The sequence below is a fragment of the Gorilla gorilla genome, chromosome 6, assembly GCF_029281585.2.
Source record: "Gorilla gorilla gorilla isolate KB3781 chromosome 6, NHGRI_mGorGor1-v2.1_pri, whole genome shotgun sequence".
NCBI classification, from domain to species: domain Eukaryota; kingdom Metazoa; phylum Chordata; class Mammalia; order Primates; family Hominidae; genus Gorilla; species Gorilla gorilla.
The window spans coordinates 10,741,927-10,762,458 of record NC_073230.2 but is presented as its reverse complement, the minus strand read 5'-3'; the positions used below and the strand labels follow the sequence as shown (position 1 = coordinate 10,762,458).

The 20,532-nt window shown below is 47.7% G+C and overlaps 1 protein-coding gene across 2 annotated transcripts in view; it reads right to left on the bottom strand.

Moving 5' to 3' along the window:
- The window catches only part of SDK1 (sidekick cell adhesion molecule 1), a 965,237-nt gene extending 960,894 nt beyond the window's left edge, over window positions 1–4,343 (bottom strand). For both annotated transcript variants that reach the window (XM_055346825.2, XM_055346826.2), the window contains exon 1: window positions 3,950–4,343. In XM_055346825.2, the coding sequence (XP_055202800.1) occupies window positions 3,950–4,247 (298 nt within the window). In that variant the 5' untranslated portion in view covers window positions 4,248–4,343. The remainder of the gene's footprint in view (window positions 1–3,949) is intronic.
- Window positions 4,344–20,532: the final 16,189 nt, after the last annotated feature.

Below are 20,532 nucleotides of genomic sequence, written 5' to 3'. Positions count from 1 at the left end.
AAGGACAGTTACAGGTGGCTATGCAGACTGCATAGAGGGTAATAACTGCTTATTGTTGGATTTGGAAGACAGTAACCAACCAAGAGACCAGTTGTCTGTTAAATACCCAGTGGCCCAATAAAATTTAATTAAGTATCTGAGCACTCACTAAGCAAGACTCTTTATTAAGATGATATTCAAGTAAGGGAGTCTAGAACTCAAGTTCCAGTTGAAACTCAAATTACAAAGTTGTAAAGGGAGTAGGTTAGGAGGAGGGGAAGCAAAGTACTTCTGGATTAATGGAAAGAAACATGGGCCCAAAAGGAAGCTAGATTTGTAGTGAACTCAACACTCTAGCAAACAAGTGGCAGAAATGCCTAATTAGTAGATCCTGTCCAAGGCTGGGAATTGGCCTGAGAAAAGTGACCCAGACCACAGAAAAATCAGGCTAAGGATGACAGAGAAATTGAGTGAGATTATGGGATTTACCAACACAAGGATTAAAAATAAAAAATAAAAAAAGTAACACAAACATACAAGAATCACTTGTGGAGTTTTTAAATGCATGCTTCTGAGAACCAACAGGTCTGAAGTGGAGTCCAGATAACTGTATTTTAAATTTTCACCAGTGATTCCGATGTACACCTCAGGCAGCACAAAGCAGGGGCTCAACAGTTTCAGTAGGAATAAACGATACATAAGTGAAAAGCTAGTGTACTCTGTTGAGTTTCAGATCATGAACCTGGAACAGGTATAAGTGAACACAGGCCCAAGGTCCATAAAAGTCACTGCAATTGTTGGGGGAGGACAATAAGCCCAGGAAGGCATGAAAGGGAAATCAAGCCATGTGGTCTCACGTAAAAGCATTAGAGCAGTGGTTCTCAAACTTGGCTAAACATGAGAATCACCTGGAGGGAGGAGGGGGTGTCTCAGCATCCTGATGCCCATATCAAACCTCAAGTTCATTAAAACCAATTCTAGGAGTGACATCCAGGCATCAGAAGTTTAAAGCTCCAGGTGATTCCAATGTGCAACCAAGTTTGAGAAACAGTGGGCTAGAGAGTTTTCAAGAAGTCAGCGGGTGTCTGGAATGGGGGGAAACACAAGGTAATAAGTGAGTAGTTCTCGAATTCCAATGTGTATTAGAATCACATGGAAAGCAAATATGGCTCATGGAAGAGGAAGAGTAGGTACTCTACAGTTTCATCAAATTCCCCAGGTGATTCTAACACATACCAAAGCTTGAGAACCATAGGTCCAAGTGGAGACAATTTCAAATGAGAAACTGAGGACTATGAACAGCCCCATGGACAAGAACATTCCTATCCTTTCTAGGCCTGAGGAACGCAAGCTGAATCTAGGAGGTCTACTGAACACTGCCAGAATCAATAAGCCTGTAAAGGGTCCAGCAGTAAAGCTAAAGGCACCACGGACTTCACACATAAGACTGCTTATACATCTTTAGCCTCAGAAGTCATCCTTCCAAACCACTCACAGCTGGCTCCTTGGTGGATGGCATAAAGAAAGCATGTGTTGCCACCTGCCTTCCAGAATTAAAGACTTGGCTTTTTAGGAATCCGGGAAAGTCACAAGCAATTAAACACACAGCAATAAGCAGAGCATACAACTCAGAAATTCTCATCACCGCATAGAAAGAAGAAACTCCAGGGCATATTAAAGTTACATTTGGAAGACCTGAACCTGGCGGTTCACATCATGATCAGTTACATAGAGGGTTTGTAACCTAGGTTATAAAAATGTAACTTTTACTGATCAATGTCGCACATGTTTTTTCTCAAGATACACGACCTAGCCTACTTACATGAGGTGCAGAGAAATTAGGCATAGCTTCACCTAGCTACAATGTAATAATATGGTACTTAGGAGGCGTTCCAACGTAGTGGTAACTATTCCATTTAGAATGTTACATCTGATAAGATTCAAGAGAATGCACTCCTGCGCATATGACCAACTCATCATCCCATCAGAAATCTCTTATAACAGCACCAGAATTTTCATTTTCAAGATACATGAGCTTTTGTCAAATGGTGACATCTCCTCTGTAATATGAATTTTCAATATGATATAAAAAAGATGGATATATTACACATTTCAGAACAAAGAGAACAGAAACCCGTCAATGAATTTAAAATTTGTGACAACCTATTTGAAATTTTACACTAAAAGATCTGTACACTTTCATAAACCATATAAATGTAAAACAGGTACCAATGTTTTTACTGCCAAAAAGGAATAAAATATTCCTCCCTAACAAAGTTCGGTTGTTGCCTTAATATATTTTTAAAATGTATTTTCATTAACATTTCAGTTGTTAAAATGCAATGCTTTACACAGCCTTCAAAGTGCAACTGATAAAAACTTGAAATCTATGTAATATGCTTCAAAACAAAGCCACTGGCAGATTTTTTCCCCACCATTTCAGTCTGTGCACGAATCTTCAAATGTATGAACGTACAGGTCTTAGTGCAAAATGCAAGTCACTGTTTAAAAAAAGAAAACTTAATAAACACATTATTTTAAAGGTCATCCTAAGTGATTTAATTTCTTCACTTGAACCTGGTTTCTCTAACAATCTACAGATCCCACTGTACAAAATGACTTAATAAATGCTTTTCTTCCAGAGTAAGTCATTAAGCAAAAAGCACAAATAAGTGAAATGAAAATTTTCCAAGTAATGGAGGAGTTAAATTAACCAGAAATATGGCAATTTGTTTTCATGTAGTAAAACATAAGAGGGAGCATTTATGAAAGCTGGAGGGGGGTGGAGGGGCACAATTTAGATAACGTTACATAAGCATTAATAAAAAAAAGTATGAGTTCGTTGTTAAGCTATTGGATGATAGTTTTGAGCTCAGACCTTTAAAATGTTACTACATTTAAGTCATGTTACTACACATAAATCATCTTCACAGGACACAGAACACAGCTAATTTAAGTTTAATGCTCTCATCTTCGTCAATCTCAGAATACCGAGTTCCTTACCATGATTCTTCGTTAGCTGTATCTTGGAATACAACTAAGTTAATTTTCCTAAAACTACCATCAGCAAAACCAGTTCACTAACGTGTTTTAAAGACGTTACCAAAGGACGTATTAAAATAGTTATTTCTGGGTTGAGGGGGTTGTTTTGGTTTAAAGACCAGCAAACTTCAAAAGAAAAGGATGCTAGCTGGCAGGGGTATGTTACTATGTTACGGGTTTTGTCGCGGGCGGGGAGGGGGTGGAGGGAAGCCCAGATTTGGGAGGGAAAGCTCGTTTCACGAGAGATCCCACCTCTCGTTTCAAAAGGTCATTTCCATTCAGCAGATCCTCTTTCCCTATTTCAGAGCTCACCACTGTATTCTAAACAGAAGCCAACAGAGGGAGAAAAACAAAGCCAAGTGCAAAAGCTGTGGGCACTGAAAGTTTTGCTCCACCGGCCGCGCAGCACCCACTTGGGGTCGGGCTTTGGGACTTGGGGGAGTCAGGAGCAGGCGGGGGCTGGGGAGAGGACGAGGCCCCGGGGAGGGGCTGGAAAAGGCTTTTCACAGCAACTGGCACTTGATATTTGCAAGTCTTCTGGATGTCACTCACCGGAAACCAGACCCTGCGGTGCGAAGACTCAGGTACAGACCAGCCCCTTTTTCATCCATGCAATGGGAAGGGGACTCGGGCATCCTTTTAAAGAGCTGAGGAATGGGTCCTTAACTTAAAAATTTTTGTTTGTGCTACTGCGATATAAAAAAAATAAAACGCAAAGCAGCAGACGGGGTGCAGGCTCTACGGGGCTCCGTTTCCCTCTCCTCCGAGTCTGGCGTGGAGGAGCCCCTGGGCTCCCTAGAGCCCCCAGCAAGGCGCATCCCGACCCGGGCCGGGAGGCGGGGGGACCCCGGACACACTCTCGCTGCTCAAGTTCGCGCCTCCGCGCCCCGAGGCGACACCCCCGGCCCGCGACCCCGCGCGCACCTACCTTGCGCCAGCGCCCGGAGCAATTGCAGCTGCAGCGCCAGCAGCGCCCACCAGCCGCGGCGGCCCGGCCCCAACTTTGCCGCCCGCCGCCCGCCGCACCGCCCCGCGCCGGCCGTGTCCCCACCGGGGGTCTCGGGCGCCGCCCGGGGTCGCGAGGGCTCCGGGCCGGGGCGCGGCGCCGGCGAGGGGCGGGCGCGGCCGGGCGGGGATCCCCGCGGCCGCCCGGGGCCCGCGCGCTCAGGGGGCTCCGCGCCGCCGCCGCCGCCACCGGCCGCCGAGGGCCGGGCGCCCCGGGCCATGCCGAGCAGCCGCCACCCCGAGCGCCGCGCCGGACGGACGGGCGGGCAGGACAGGCGGGACGGCTCCGAGCGGGCGCGGCCACTCCGCGGGAGGCGCGGCGCCCCCCGGCCCGAGGTGAGCGGCCGCCCAGCGCTGAGGGGCGGCGTCCCGGGTCCCCGCGTGAGGGGCGCGGCGCGGGCCGGGGACGAGCCGGGCGAGAAGAAGTTGTCAACGGGGGAAATTCGCGTCCGGTGCTCACGCAGTCCCGAGCCCGCCGCGGCCGGGGCGCCAGGCCCCGCCGCGCTAGCTCCGAGGGGTCCGCCGGGCGCTGAGGAGCCGCCGCCACCGCCCCCGCCCGGCGCTGAGAAGAAAGTGCGCCCGCCCGCGCGTCGCGCTCGCCCTCAGCCGCCGCGGCCGCCGCTCCCCATTCACAGCCCGGCCGCACGCGCCGCCCGCGTCCGCCGCCCGCCGCCCGCCGTTGATTGGCCGAGGGAGGCGGCGCCCGCTCCCAGGGCCCGCCCCCCAGGCCCTCGATTGTTTTCAAAGTCGCGGCGCCCGCCCGCCTGCAATTTCGTGCCGGCCCGGGCGCCTGGCTCGGACGGCTTCCCGCGCCGGCTGCGCCCCCTAGGGACCCGTAGTGGGGACTGCAGGCGGCGTCGATTCGGCACGCGCTCCCCGGGCGGGCTCGCGGGCGGGGGTGCTGCATCCTCGCCCGGCCCCGCGGCGGTGCGGGCGCCCGGGTGGGAAGGGCTCAGGTGCAGCAGGACGCGCAGGTCGTGCGGGAGCCCCGGGCCGAGGGCGGAATAGGGCGCGCCCCGAGAGGCGCCCGGCTACCACCAGCGAGCTCAGTGCTTGGGGGTGACGCGCCAAGTTACCGTAATTGCAAACACGCGCAATCGGGTTTTTAATTTCTAGCAACCAAAGGCACCACTGGGTGCAAACTCGCCTCCTGTTCAGAGGAGTGGACATGGCATTGTAGAAGCGTCCAAGGTCACTTTTGGCCGGAGCTGGAGGAGGGCGGGATAGGGAGGGACACATTGCAGGTTTCCCACCGTGGAGTGGGCGAGTCTTGGGGCAGGGTCGGCCAGTGGGAGGGTCTCCCAGGGCGGGACCCGGGAGCCTGTGGGGCTGGGGGTGGGGACGGGCGCCGACGCTCAGCATGTGGTAAGCATTAGCAGAGTTTATGGGGTGAACTAAGCGCACTGGAGGCTGAAAGGCCAGCATTTTTGTGGGAGGAGAGCTGGAGGTGACACCCACTCCGCTGCCTCTGGAGTTGGCCCGGGAGGAGCCTGGGGGCGTGTGATGATGGTCGCATGAGATCATGTAAGAGATGAAGGCAGAGGGGCTGGGTGTGAGCCCAGCACGGGGCTGGCTCCCCAGGAAGCACCTGATGCAGTAGGTTTATTGTCCCAGCCAAGAAAGACCCCGGGCGAGTGGAGAGCATGTCACAGGGCTGGGGCCTGGGATAGGAGCCAGCTACTGCTCACAGAGCGCCTATGGTATTTGTCAAATAACTGATTGGTGGCTCAATATTAGCCTCTGTACACGTCCCCTAAGACTTAACAATGACCACGTGAACAAAACAGGGAAACTGAGGTCCAAGTACAGCCGCCGAACAGGAGGTGGTTTCAGAAAGAGGCCTCCCGTCTGCCCCCTTTCCACACCATGCTAGGAGGGGCAAAAAAGTAAAAGGAGCCACGGGTGCCCTGTTCTGAGGATATAGTGAGGGTGCATAGATGGGACGAGCCGGAAGAGGACAGCGCCCCAAGGACATGGGGATGAGACTGGAGGCAGAGAGGCATGTCTGTTTTTATCTTCTGTTGGTAGCAAGGCTGGGTTTCTTCAAACTTGCAAGATTATAATGAGAACCTGCTGGGCGGGGGGAAGCAATACCTCCTGTGCAGTGAGCACTCACTGTAGGCCAGCCCAGGACGGCGGCAGCAGCAGCAGCAGCAGCAGCAGCAGCTTCACTACCTGCTGTGTGAGAGGTGCTGGCCCTGATACAGATAGAGAAACTGAGGCATAAAGAAATGAAGTGGGCCGGGCGCGGTAGCTCACACCTGTAATCCCAGCACTTTGGGAGGCTGAGGCGGGCGGATCACTTGAGGTCAGTTCAAGACGAGCCTGGCCAACATGGTGAAACCTCGTCTCCAGTTAAAAAAAAAAAAAAAGAAAAGAAAGAAGAAAAGGAAGAAGAAAGAAAGAAGAAGAAGATGATGATTAGCCAGGCGTAGTGGCGTGCGCTTGTAGTCCCAGCTACTCGGGAGGCTGAGGCAGGAGAACTGCTTGAACCTGGGAGGTGGAGGTTGCAGTGAGCCGAGATCTTGCCACTGCACTCCAGGCTGGGCGACTGAGTGAGACTCTGTCTCAATAAATAAATAAATAAATAAATAAATAAATAAATAAATAAATAAATAAAGGAAGTGAAGTGTTTTGCCCAAGGTCGGGAGCTCACCTCCCTGCCTCTTCACCCCAACCACCTCTGCTTTGCTGGGAGATAGAGGCTGGTGATCCAAGAGTGGAGTCATGGGGCTTTGAGGTCTCACTCAGCTCCGCCCTTTGTAGTTGTGAAATTTGGGCAAATCGCTGACTCCAAGTTCCTGTAAAAGTTAGGAATAATTCCCATCTCCAGGGTAGTAGACAGAGTGAGATAATTCACACTCAGTAAATGCTGGTTTTCCTTTCCCTCTACTAACGTGGCAATCCTTGTCCCAAACTACCCTTGCTCTACCCGCCATTTGAGTTTGGTGCACATTTAACCTTTTCCTCTCCAGTATCGATCTATGTCCACCACTTTCACGTAGAAACCTGTGCCCATATACCGCTCCAGTCCACATAGGCATGAACATAACTCAAGCAACTTCTTGACTTTAGGACACGTCAAAATTACCCAGAGCCTCTTTTGCCATGACTTATTTTGCAGGTAGCAGAAAGCTTTGTGGAAACTTGCTTGGAAATTGGAAAGCCAAGTTAGTATACACCAGGTTATAAGAGATCAGTAACCAGGCCAAGTGCAGTGGCTCACGCCTTTAATCCCAGCACTTTGGGAGGCCAAGGTGGGTGGATCACTTGAGGTCAGGAGTATGAGACCAGCCTGGCCAACATGATGAAACCCCATCTATAGTTAAAAAAAAAAAAAAAAAAAAAAATTAGCTGGGCGTGGTGACGGGCGCCTGTAATCCCAGCTACTAAGGAGGCTGAGGCAGGAGAATCGCTTGAATCCAGGAGGTAGAGGTTGCAGTGAGCCGAGATCATGCCACTGCACTCCAGCCTGTGTGACCCAGTGAGTCTCTGTCTCAAAAAAAAAAAAAAAAAAAAAAAAGATCAGTGACCTCACTGTTACCAGAGAAGGTCTGGAAACCTCTCCAAGAAATTTTTTTTTCTTCCTATCCCAATATCAGCCTTGAGAAATAAGGTTCTACTCTAATCTCCATTCTACAGTTGGAGAAGCCAAGCCTAGAAAGTTTAATACATGCGAAGCAACCGTGCTAAAGCCAGAAAAAGCATCCAGCTCTCCTGAGTCCTATTCTAAGACTTGTTTTTCCTCGCCCAGACTATGTTGCTTTTCACGGGACCCATTAGGTTACTATTTTGGGGCGTGTGTTTAGACTACAGCTATTCTTTTTCAAACAATAATACAGAGAAACCCCTTTATAATGCTGGGGAGGGGAGACAGCCAGGAGGGGGCTGGAATATTTCTGCCCCAAAGGCCAGTTAATCTCTCAACTTCATTTTGCCCAGCCCTACAAGAGGGCCTCAAGAAGTGAGCATTTTATACCTGCATACTTGCCATTAAAAATTGTAACCATATACACTAAAGGCCATGAGGTGGAGGGATGTTACTCCATGAAAACTGATTATTATTATTTCCCCTTCTTCTTCTCCTCCTCCTTCCTCTTCCTCCTCCTTCTTCCTCTTCCTCCTCCTCCTCTTCTTCCACTTATTCGTCTTCTCTTCCTCTTCTTCTTCTTCCTCTTCCTCCTCTTCTTCCACTTATTTGTCTTCTTCCTCTTCCTCTTCCTGTTCCTCTCCTTCTCCTTCTTCTCCTTCCCCCAGTGAGCCCTGGCCATCTCCTACTTTCCAGAATAAGAAGTTAGAATTTTCCCTGCTTAATTAAAAAGAGAGAAGGAAGAGTTTTCAAAACAGATGATAATTTTCACGTCGTTAGGACGATCCATGAAACCAGCAGTGCTTTCCCTTGTTATGATTTAAAGCCTGCTGCTCCAGGTATGGCCCATGGGCCATCTACCTCACCTGGGAGCTTGTTAGACATGCAAAATCTCAAGCCCAGTCCCGGACCTGCTGACTCATACTCTGCATTTTCAAAGATCTCCAAGTGATTCCCGTGTAAATGAAAGTTCGAAAATCACTAATCTCATCAATCCCGTTGAGTCTGCGGAATACAATAGAGCCCTCATTCCTCTTTTGCTTCATTCTGTCCTTTCTCCTCCTTTTTCTTATGGGCCATCACATAAAAGAGAACCTTTTTTAAGTGATAGAAATATTTTTATTTTAAAAGGACAATTTGCAACTTTCTAGAACATCAGTAGCTTGAACTGTATACAAATTCAAAACCAAAAGCATCTGTATGGCACTGTGAAAAAAAACTAACAAACTGGAGAAAATGTTACTATCTATGTTAGTCAATAAGACCTAGAGCTTTTATGAGTCAATAAGAAAAATAGATGAACAAGCCCTATAGAAAAATGAGCAGAGGCTGGGTGTGATGGCTCAGGCCTGTAGTCCCAGCACTTTGGGAGGCCAAGGAGGGAGGATCACTTGAGCCTAGGAGTTTGAGACCAGTTTGGGCAACATAGTGAGACCCTCATCTCTCAAAAAAATATATAAATAAATAAATTGTCATGTGTCTGTAGTCCCAGGTACCCTCGAGGCTAAGGTGGGAAGATCACTTGAACCTGGGAGATTGCAGTGAGCCATGATTGTGCCAGTGCACTCCAGCCAGGCCACAGAGCGAGACCCCATCTCAAAAAACAAAAGACCAAAGAATAGGAACAGGCGGAGAGATATAAAGAGAAAAAAATGAAGAGATGCACCAAGAAATTGATTTTTTTTTTTTTCTGAGACAGAGTCTCACCTGTCACCCAGGCTGGAGTGCAGTGGTGTGATCTCGGCTCACTGCAACCTCCTCTGCCTCCCAGGTTCAAGCGATTCTCCTGCCTCAGCCTCCGAATTAGCTGGGATTACAGGCTCATGCCACCATGCCCGGCTAATTTTTTTATTTTTAGCAGAGACAGGGTTTTGCCATGTTGGCCAGGCTGGTCTTGAATCCTGACCTTAAGTGATCCACCTGCCTCGGCCTCCCAAAGTGTTGGGATTACAGGCGTGAGCCACTGTGCAGAGCCGGTAGTTAAACTTTAAATATGAATTGTCTTTGATCTATTATACCTCACACATGCAAAAACACATATGGATAAGGTTGCCCAGTGCAGCATCACTAGTAGCAAAAAAAAAAAAAAAAAGTGCAATATGGCATATCCACACAATACATTTCTGGATGACTGTTAAAAGTGCTGATGTAGAAATGTCTGCTATATACAGTTCTGTGTTTTAAAAGTTATGGAGCAAATATATAGAGAATCTCATTTATGTTTTTTTTTTCTTTTTGAAAGGATAAATGCCTAATGTATATAGTTTCCTTCAGGGGACATGGAATTATGTGCTTTCCTGAACTTTTTAAATTTCCAAATGTGAATGTGTATTTCATAATTTGCAAAAAAAAACAAAACACTAATAAAGCTTGTTTTTAAGAAGCGGAAGGCGATGAGCCTAAGAAGTTTTTTCTTACCCATAAGTTGTTAGGAAATCTCCCCCATGGGTTCCTGTGGTTCTACTTCTGAGAAAAATAATCCCCAATCCTATCAGAGGCCAACTTACAACATGCACTTGTCCACCTGGGGATGTGATGCTCTCCCGTGTGCAATGCAAGCCTCCCAGTCCACATCCCGGGGGTCCCTAATGGCTGGTTCCTAAGGTCCTGTCCTGATGAGAACTCCAGCCTCTAGTTGCCTCGGTGGTTCACTCTCAGATCCCTGCCAACTGCTGATCCCGCCTCAGCCTCACCTTTGTTCTGTTGCCTGGCAACCCATTAACAAGCAGGGCGCAGTTCCAGGTGCAGCTTTGAGCCCTAATGGGGCGCGTGCTTTGGTTACCTAGTTTCCTGAGATATCTTCAAAAGCTAAAATCCGATTAAATGCTCTTATTAAGGAAGCTATGAAGAAGAGTGGTACCAGAAATGTACCAAGCTTCCAAAAATGCCTACCAGCTGCCTTTAATAGTAACTGTCCCTCAGCTCTCAGGGTGCCTTAAATTGCAAGAAGCAGAGTTTCCTGACCGGCTGTTATCAGTATCACCTGGACATCGCCCCACACTACTGAATCAGAAACTCTGGGGGGTGGAACCCAGCAAGCTATGGTTTAACCAGCCCGCCAGGTGCTTCTTTTCTTCTTCTTTTTTTTTTTTTTTTTTTTTTGAGACAGAGTCTTGCTCTGTCCCTAGGCTAGAGTGCAGTGGTGCCATCTCGGCTCACCGCAACCTCCACCTCCCCAGGTTCAAGCGATTCTCCTGCCTCAGCCTCCCGAGTAGCTGGGACAACAGGCATGCATCACCACGCCCAGCTAATTTTTTCTATTTTTAGTAGAGACAGGGTTTCACCATGTTGGTCAGGACGGTCTCAATCTCCTGACCTTATGATCCACAAGCGTCGGCCTTCCAAAGTGCTGGGATTACAGGTGTTAGCCACCATGCACAGCCCAGCTGCTTCTGATATACACTCAAGCTTGATACCCATAGTGGAAAGCAATTCCTTCCATGCCTACTTTTCAGCAAGTGTTTGTCAGATAACTGATTGGTGCCTGCCCCAGCGCTAGGCAAGAGTGAAACAAACAATTAGAGTAATTGCATTCATATGATAACTGGGAATATCAGAGCAGGGATCTAACAGCCTTGAGGAATCAGGGAAACTATTCCAGGGGAAGTAGTGTCTAAACTAAGACCTGAAGAACGAGTTAAGAGTTCATCCCTCAACAGTCAGGACAAGAAAGTGTGTTCCAGGCAGAAGGAACAGCACCTGCCAAAAGTTTGAAGCCCAAAGTTTGAACTTGAGCATGAGAACAATGGAGAGGCATGGGGATTTGAAAAACCACAGAATCAAACATTTTTAGGAAAGTCATTCAAAGACCAGCCTGGCTAACACAGTGAAACCCCGTCTCCTCTAAAATTACAAAAATTAGCCTGACATGGTGACACGCGCCTGTTAATCTCAGCTACTCCAGAGGCTGGGGCAGGAGAATCGCTTGAACCAGGGAGGCGGAGGTTGCAGCCAGCTGACATTAAGCCACTACACTCCCGCCTGGGAAACAGAGTGAGACTCCATCTTGGAAAAAAAAGAAAAGAAAAAGAAAAGTAATTCAGGTTGTGGGCTAGGTTGGGATTGGGCAAGACTGGGAGCCAGGAAATCTGCTAGGAGACCGTTGCAGCAATTCAAATATGAAGTAATGGTGGCAGTTGGGACGAGAGAGAAGTGGCAGATTAAAAAGCTATCTATGGCCAAGCGCGGTGGTTTACGCCTGTAATCCTAGCACTTTGGGAGGCTGAGGCAGGCGGATCATTTGAGGTCAGAAGTTCAAAACCAGCCTGGCCTATATGGTGAAACACCCCCCGTCTCTACTAAAAATACAAAAAATTAGCCGGGCATGGCAGCCCACACTGTAATCCCAGCTACTTGGGAGGCTGAGGCAGGAGAATCGCTTGAACCTAGGAGACGGAGGTTGCAGTGAGCCAAGATCACACCACTGCACTCCAGCCTGGGCCACAGAGCAAGACTCTCTCTCAACAACAACAACAATAACAAAAAAGCTATCTTGGAGAGAGAATCCATAGCTAAGAAAGAGAGGTTTGCAGATAACGTTCTGTTTTCTGGCTTAGGAAACTGGAAAAATGGCCATTTTGTTTCTGAAGGGAGAGAACACAGGTGGAGGGGGAGGTTTGGAGGGATAAGGAGGACAGTGCCATGTTTGATTTGAATCTGTTAAATGTGATGTGTCAGCAGGACATCCTCAGGCAGATATATGATCATTAGACATGTGGATGCTGGGTATAATGCAGAGAAGGAAGGAGCAGAGGAAGATGGCTTCAAAGCAACACTGGGCCAGGCGCAGTGGCTCACGTCTCATTCCTGCACTTTGGGAGGCCAAGGTGGGCGGATCACTTGAGGTCAGGAGTTCAGGACCAGCCTGGCCAACATGGCGAAACCCTGTCCGTAATAAAAATACAAAAAATTAGCCGGGTTTGGTGGCGCATGCCTATAATTCCAGCTACTCAGAGGGGGCTGAGGCATGAGAGTTGCTTGAACCCAGGAGGTGGAGGTTGCAGCGAACTGAGATCGCGCCACTGCACTCCAGCCTGGGCAACAGAGTGAGACCCTGTCTCAAAAAAAAAAAAAAAGGGCAACACAGACAAGGAGTGAAGGACTGAAAAGTGACTTGTAGGCTGAGCAAGAGAGCTCCTCCAAAGACCCCGTGAGCACAGTGTTGACGGGTGCCTGAGCCAGTCCCAGGTGGTAGAGACATGAGCTGGAGGTGGACGTGACATTTTCTTTTTTTTTTGAAATGGTGTCTTGCTCTATCGCCCAGGCTGGAGTGCAGTAGTGTGATCTCAGCTCACTGCAACCTCTGCCTCCCAGGTTCAAGCGATTCTCCTGCCTCAGCCTCCCAAGTAGCTGGGACTACACAGGTGTGTGCCACCACGCCTGGCTAATTTTTTGTATTTTTAGTAGAGATGGGGTTTCACCATGTTGGCCAGGATGGTCGCCATCTCCTGACCTCGTGATCCACCCACCTCGGCCTCCCAAAGTGCTGGGATTACAGGCGTGAACCACTGCACCGGGCCCGGACATGACATTTTCAAGAGGTTTAATGCAAAGGTTAGACAGAAGATGGCAGGAAAGATATGGGCTTGTGTTCTGTAGAAAGGGGGACCCAGGAGAATGGGTTGGTCACCAACAGATCAGCAGCCTCAAATCTCTGGAACGTTCTGTGAAGTGGAGGGTTAGTCTTAGGTGGGAGAGGACTATCTAGTCCACTGCAGAAAGAACCAGGGAGAGGTCATAGCTTAGTTAGAAGAATTATCAGGGGAAATTTAGGGAGATGCACCTGATGTTTTCTTCGCTCTCTCTCTAAAATAGCTAGGTCACCTGTTCAATGTGAGGTGAGGAGGGAATTGGGAGCCTTTGAGGGCAGAACAGATGTAGAAAATTTGAGATATTTACTTGGTGAAAAGGAGAGGCTTTAGCAACAGATTCAATAGACATCTCTCCACCTGATTTTTACCTAAGTATTTTAATCCTCACAACAATCCCTGTGTGATGGGAAGTGTGTTTTTCAACTTTACTGAGGCTCAGATATTAAATCATTTGTCCAGGGCCACCCAGCTAGTGAGAGGTGGAGCTGGGATTTGAACCTATGTCTCCTGATGCTGTCTTCTACTTTGGGGGTAGGCAAGACAAATATTGTACAGACGACATCATAAAATTTAGTAGAAGGGTTTTCTTTTTTTTAATGTTTATTGTTTGGTTGGTTTTGGGTTTATTTTTCTTTTTGTTTTTTTGAGACAGGATCTCGCTCTGTCACTCAGGCTGGAGTGCAGTGATGCATTCATAGCTCACTGCAGCCTCGAACTCCTGGGCTCAAGTGATCCTCTCACTTCAGCCTCCTGAGTAGCTGGGACTATAGGTGCCCGCCACCACACTGGCTGAAGAACTCTTTCTTAAAGAGCACCTTGTTTGAAAGAGGTAGTTTTGGCTGGGCTTGGTGACTTATGCCTGTAATCCTAGCACTTTGGGAGGCTGAGGTGGATGGATTACCTGAGGTCAGGAGTTCGAGACCAGCCTGGCCGGTATGGTGAAACCCAGTCTCTACTAAAAATACAAAAATGATTTGGGCATGGTGACGTGTGCCTGTAATCCCAGCTACCCGGGAGGTTGAGGCAGGAGAATCACTGGAACCTAGGAGGTGGAGTGAGCTGAGATCATGCCACTGGCACTCCAGCCTGGGCAACAGAGCAAGACTTCATCTCTCAAAAAAAAAAAAAAGAAAAAAAGAAAAAGAAAAGAAAAGAGGTAGTTGTGAGTCAAATAAAATAAAGTTGCTTTAAATCCTTTTAGAAACAAAGTTTGGAAGTAATAGACTCCCCAAGTTGGAAGGGAGAGTTGGGGCTGATCTCAATGCACATTAAATCCAATCATCTGTCCCAGGCATCCAGCTCCTCTGTGTCACCCCTCAAGGTCATTCCATTTGCAGAAAGTTCTCCTTGCTCCAGAGGTCTTGTCTACACTGAATTGTAACCAGCCTCTCCACAGGGATCACCCATCGGTCCTCATTCTGTCCTCTGGAGCTAGATTCAGGAGTCACTGCCACCTCCCCAGTGCCCAAAACAGCACGTGGAGCCCTAGTAACAGTAAACATTTGTTGAAAGAATAAATGGTGGAAGGAGCTCTGATTGAAAATTTATGAGGTCTGGATTTTAATCCAGCTCCATTAATCAGCAAAATAACTTTAAGCGAGCAGCAGTACCTCTTTAGGCTTTAGCTGCATCATCCAAAAATGATAAAAAAAAAAAAAAAAAACAGTCATTTTTCTATGCTCACAGGGTGTGGGGCTCAGGAATCCATTCAGGGCACAGCTGGGAAGTGGCTGGGGATTTCCCTCAGCTGGGATGCCTGAGCTGGGATCACTTGCTAGCTGGGCTCAGTGTGGGCTATGAGCGAGAGTGCATTTTTGTGGCTTCTTGTGGCTTGGGCTTCCCCACAACATGGCAGCTGGACTCCAAGAGGGAATATCTGGAAGCTGCACGGCCTTTTCTAACTTGGCCTTACAGATCATGGAACATCATTTCTGCTGCTCTCTGTTGGTTGCAAGCAAGTCACCAAGGCCAGCCCAGACTCCAGAGGAATGGATATTAGACTCTACGTCTTGATGTGGGAAAAGGCAAGGTCACACTGCAGAAGAGCTGATAAGATACGAGATAGTGTTGCAGCCATCATGGAAAGTACAATCTGCTTGATACTCCCTGAAGGACTCCCAGAAATATTTGAAGGAAGGGTACTTTGCAAGGGCCTGGGGTCCTGCATTAGAATCTGGTGAAACCAGATTATAAACACAAAGCCCTGTCCACATAAACCAGTCCTTCTACTAGGTGAGGATTATGGGCTAAATTATGTCTCACCAAAATTCATATGTTGAATCCCTAATCCCCAGTGCCTCAGAAAATGACTACATAGGGACAGGGCCTTTGAAGAGGTAAGTTAAGGCTGGGCATGATGGCTCATACCTCTGATCCCAGCACTTTGGGAGGCCAAGGGTGGAGGATCACTTGAGCTCAGGAGTTTGAAATCAGACCTGGCAACACAGTGAGACCCCATCTCTATAAAAAAAAAATTTAGAAATTAGGCAGGCATGGTGGCACATGCCTGTAGTCCTAGCTACTTGGGAGGTTGAGGTTAAGTCTGGGAAGTCGCGGCTGCAGTGAGCCATGGTTACACCACTGCACTCCAGCCTGGGCAGCAGAGCAAGACACTGTCTCAACAAAAAGAGGTAAGTTCAAATGAGGTCATTAGGGTGAGCCCTAAGCCAATCTGACTGGTGTCCTTATAAAAAGAGGAAATTAGGGCAGGGTGTGGTGGCTCACACCTATAATTACAGCACTTAGGGAGGCCGAGGCAGGCAGATTGCATGAGCTCAGGACTTCGAGACCAGCCTGAGCAACGTGGTGAAACCCCCATCTCTACTAAAATACAACAACAACAACAACAAAAACAAACAAACAAACAAAAAAACTGGCCAGGCGTGGCGGCACGTGCCTGTAGTCCCAGCTACTCAGGAGGCTGAGGCAGGAGAGTTGTTTGAACCCGGGAGGTGGAGGTTGCAGTGAGCCGAGATCATGCCACTGCACTCCAGCCTGGCGAGAGAGCAAGACTCCTTCTCCCCCCACTGCCCAAAAAAAAAAGGAAGAGGAAATTAGGACAGAGACATGCACAGAGGGACCATGTGAGAACACAAGGAGAAGACGCCATCTACAAGCCAAGGAGAGAGGCCAAAGAAAAACCAACCTGCAAACACTTTGGGCCTAGACTTCCAACTTTTAGAACTATGAGAAAATAAATGTCTGTTGTTTACGCCTCCCAGTCTATGGTGTTTTGCTATGGCAGCCCTCACTAACTAACACAGCAAGGGACTAGGTTCCTTTAGCCATGTGGGCACCATCTCTAAGAGCTGCCAGGCATTAATGGTACTGGACCTGCCATTCTTGCTTAAGGGACATTTTCTTGACATAACAATGCTCTTTGGCATTATGGCTTCCACCAGGATATTTAGTATGTGGTTGTTTCAATTATGTCAATTTAACTCCAATTTTCTTTCTGACTGTTTGTGTTTTTTCCCTCACTTATGAGGCCTAGGATCCTTGGAGAGAAACTTAACATTTTGCATGTCATTTTTACCTTTCACTCTGCTGGGTTTTGTTCAATGAGGGCATAAAACTGAGAGTTGACCTGCTCCATTATTCTGAAAAGTTACTAGAGGAAGGAGGCACATGACTGTATTGGAATACATGGGCATATGTTGATGGGTTGGATGGTGTATTAGGCTATTCTTGCCTTGCCACAAATAAAATACCTGAGACTGGGTAATTTATAAAGAAAAGGGGTTGAATTGGCTCACAGTTCTCAGGCTGTAAAGGAAGCATAACACAGGCATCTGCTCAGCCTCTGGTGAGGCCTCAGGAAGCTTCCGATCATGGCAGAAGGTGAAGAGAGAGCAGGCATGTCACATGGTGAAATCAGGAGCAAGAGAGAGGGGGGAGGGGCAACACACTTTTAAATGACCAGATCTCACGAGAAGTCACGCACTATCGTGAGGACACTACCAAGAGAGATGGTGTTAAACCACTCATGAGAAACCCACCTCCAGGATCCAGTCACCTCCCACCAGGCCACACCTGCGACACTGGAGTTTACAATTCGAGATGGGATTTGGGTGGGGACACAGATCCAAACTATATCAGATGGATAGATTGATCTAAAGATAAATAAGCATTTAAAAAGAATTGGAAGGAAATGCATATATATATATACACATATATATGTGTATATATATATATATATGTATATATATATGTACACATGGAGAGAGACAGAGAGACCTGGTCTCGCTCTGTCGCCCAGGCTGGAGTGCAGTGGCACGATCTTAGCTCACTGCAACCTCCGCCTCCCAGGTTCAAGCAATCTTCTGCCTCAGCCTCCTGAGTAGCTGAGATTACAGCACAAGCCACAACGCCTGGCTAAATTTTTGTGTGTTTTTAGTAGAGACGGGGTTTCACCATGTTTGCCAGGCTGGTCTCAAACTCCTGATCCACCCACCTCGGCCTCCCAAAGTTCCGGGATTACAGGCATGAGCCACCACGCCCAGCTGAAATGCACCAAGATATTAATGGTGGTCATTCCTGAATAGAATTGAAGGTGGTCTTTTTCTTTAAAATTATCCTTTGCTTCTAAAAATCCCAAGATGAATACACTTCACTTTATAATAAACAGTAAGGAAACTCCAGTAAGTTATGTTTTAATGTGGGGGTGGTGCTGGCAACTGTCTTCCCCCAGATGCAGGAGAACAGACTTTGTCCAACTCATGCTGAATGGTGTTTGGAATTTTTAGTAATGCTGCCTCTTGCTACCCTCTCCTTCCTTTCTCTTCCCTCTACTTTCTCCTTGCAGAGAACGTTACAATTGAGTCCGTCCCTGGTCCAGTTGGCTTCATTCTGGGGCCAACATTGGCACCAAAGAACATTTGGTGGGAGGACAAAGAGTCACAAAATTTTAGAGCTGGAAGGGGCCTCAGAAACCATCAGTCCAACACAGTTATTTATCTTGATGTCAGCCTGAAAAACAAGAAATACACAACAGAACATCCCAGTTTGCCGTAATAAGCCATTATGGGTCTCTCAACCATGAAGTTGTCTGAGTCATTTTTGAAGCTATCTGTATTTGCAAGCCTGTTCCATTTCCATAAATCTGCTCCCCACTGTGTGAAACACAGGGTGTGGGGCCATGGTTTGATAGCAGCACATGTGAGAAACGCCCGGAGGCTGCTGTGGTGCTGCCTGTGAGCTCTGTGGGAGTCAGCGATGTGTGCTGGTGGTCCCCAGCGAGAGTCACTTCTGCATGGTGGGCAGAAGCAGGCATTTCTGGACAGCACTGAGACGGCCTGGCTGTGGCTGGAGCAATGTGTTCAGCTCCTGATGGTGCAGTGCAAAAGGAACGGCCACGAGCTAGAGTCAGTCTTGGTTGCAGTGGCTGGCAGAACAAAGGACATGTAGCCTAAACGGGGGAAGACCGGAGGTGAATTTGAGGCTGTTTTCAAATATCTGACTATGTAGATAAGTTAGATTTCACTGTAGCACCACTGAGGGCAAACTCTGTTTACTGGCCATTTGCAATTCAGTGAGGCAGGGGGATCACCTGAGGTCAGGAGTTCGAGACCAGCCTGGCCAACATGGTGAAACCTGTCTCTACTAAAAATCCAAAAAATTAGCCAGGCTTGGTGACAGGTGCCTGTTATCTCAGCTACTCAGGAGGCTGAAGCAGGAGAATCACTTGAACCTGGGAGGCAGAGATTGTTGTGAGCCAAGATCGCGCCACTGCACTCCAGCCTCAGCAACAAGAGTAAAACTCTGCCTCAAAAAAGAAAAGAAAAGAAAAGAAAAGAAAAAAAACCTTCTAGCAATGGAAGCATTCACTGAATAGGCTATTTTAGGAGGTAGTGACTTCCCTGTCAGTGGGGCAAATGGAGACCAAATAGCCAGTTTTCAGGGGTGTGATAGAGGAGGGAAGGCAGCAGGAAGAGGGTTGGATTTAGCAAGTTAACGTCCTGCTTAACTCTCCCTTCCAGCTCTGAGACTCTGAGATTCTTTTTTTTTTTTGGAGGCAGAGGCTGGCTCTCTCACCCAGGCGGGAGTGCAGTGGCATGATCTCAGCTTACTGTAACCTCTGCCTCCCAGGTTCAAGTGATTTTCCTGCCTCAGCCTCCTGAGTAGCTGGGATTGCAGCCGTGTGTTACCATGCCTCTGGGTAATTTTTTGTATTTTTAGTAGAGACGGAGGTCTCATCATGTTGCCCAGGCTGATCTCAAACTCCTGAGCTCAGGTAATCAACCCACCTCAGCTTCCCAAAGTGCTAGGATTACAGGTGTGAGCCACCGCACCCGGGCCCAGCTCTGAGATTCTTTCATTTTTTTTTTTTTTTTAATTAACACTGTGTCTCATCCACAAGACGTGTACACAATGTTCACAGCAGTTTTATACCTAATAGACTCAAGCTAGAAACAACGGAAATACCTTCAACAGGTAAATGGATAAACTGTACCAAGGCCCATGTGGAATAATATGCAGCAATGGAAAAGATCCAACTCCTGATACACACCAAAGGGATGAATCTCAAAAACACAATGATGAAGAAATTAATATAGCCTCAAAAATGCACACAGGAGGCTGTAGAACAAGCTAATCTAGAGTGAGAGAGAGCAGATCAGTGGTTGCCCAAGGTGGGGGATGCAGCTGAATGACTTTAAAGGAGTACAAGAGGTGATAGACATAGTCTCTATCTTGATAGCAGTGATGATTACATGGTTGTTGTGGGTGTATACATTTGTCAAAATGTATGGAACTACATGATCTCAATAGTTGCATTTAATTGTATGTAATTTATAAAAACAAAGCTGATTTTTTTAAAGCATGCTTTGTACCCACAATGATTCATGGCCACTTTCATTCATTTGAAAAAACAAATTTTAAGCTTTTCTTTTATTATATCTTGAGACAGGGTCTCACTCTGTTGCCGAGGCTGGAGTTCAGTGGCATAATCATAGCTCACTGCAGCCTTGACCTCTTGGGCTTGAGTGATCCTCCCACCTCAGTTTCCCAAGTAGCTGGGACCACAGGCAAACACCACCGTACCCAACTAATTTTTAAATTTTTCGTAGAGACAAGGTCCCACTATGTTGCCCAGGCTGGTCTTGAACTCCTGGACTGAAACAATCCTCCCGCTTGGGCCTCTGGAAGTGCTGGGATTACAGGCATGCGCCACTGGGCCCAGCTTAAAGTGTTTTTCAAACATCAAAAGTTGCCTCCTTTTTCCAGGACTCTGTGATGTGGTGAGCTGGCCTTATTCACCTTCTCCATACCTTTCGAGGATTTGGATGCGTCTCTTGCACCTATCTTAGCTGTCTTTCTTCTATCCTG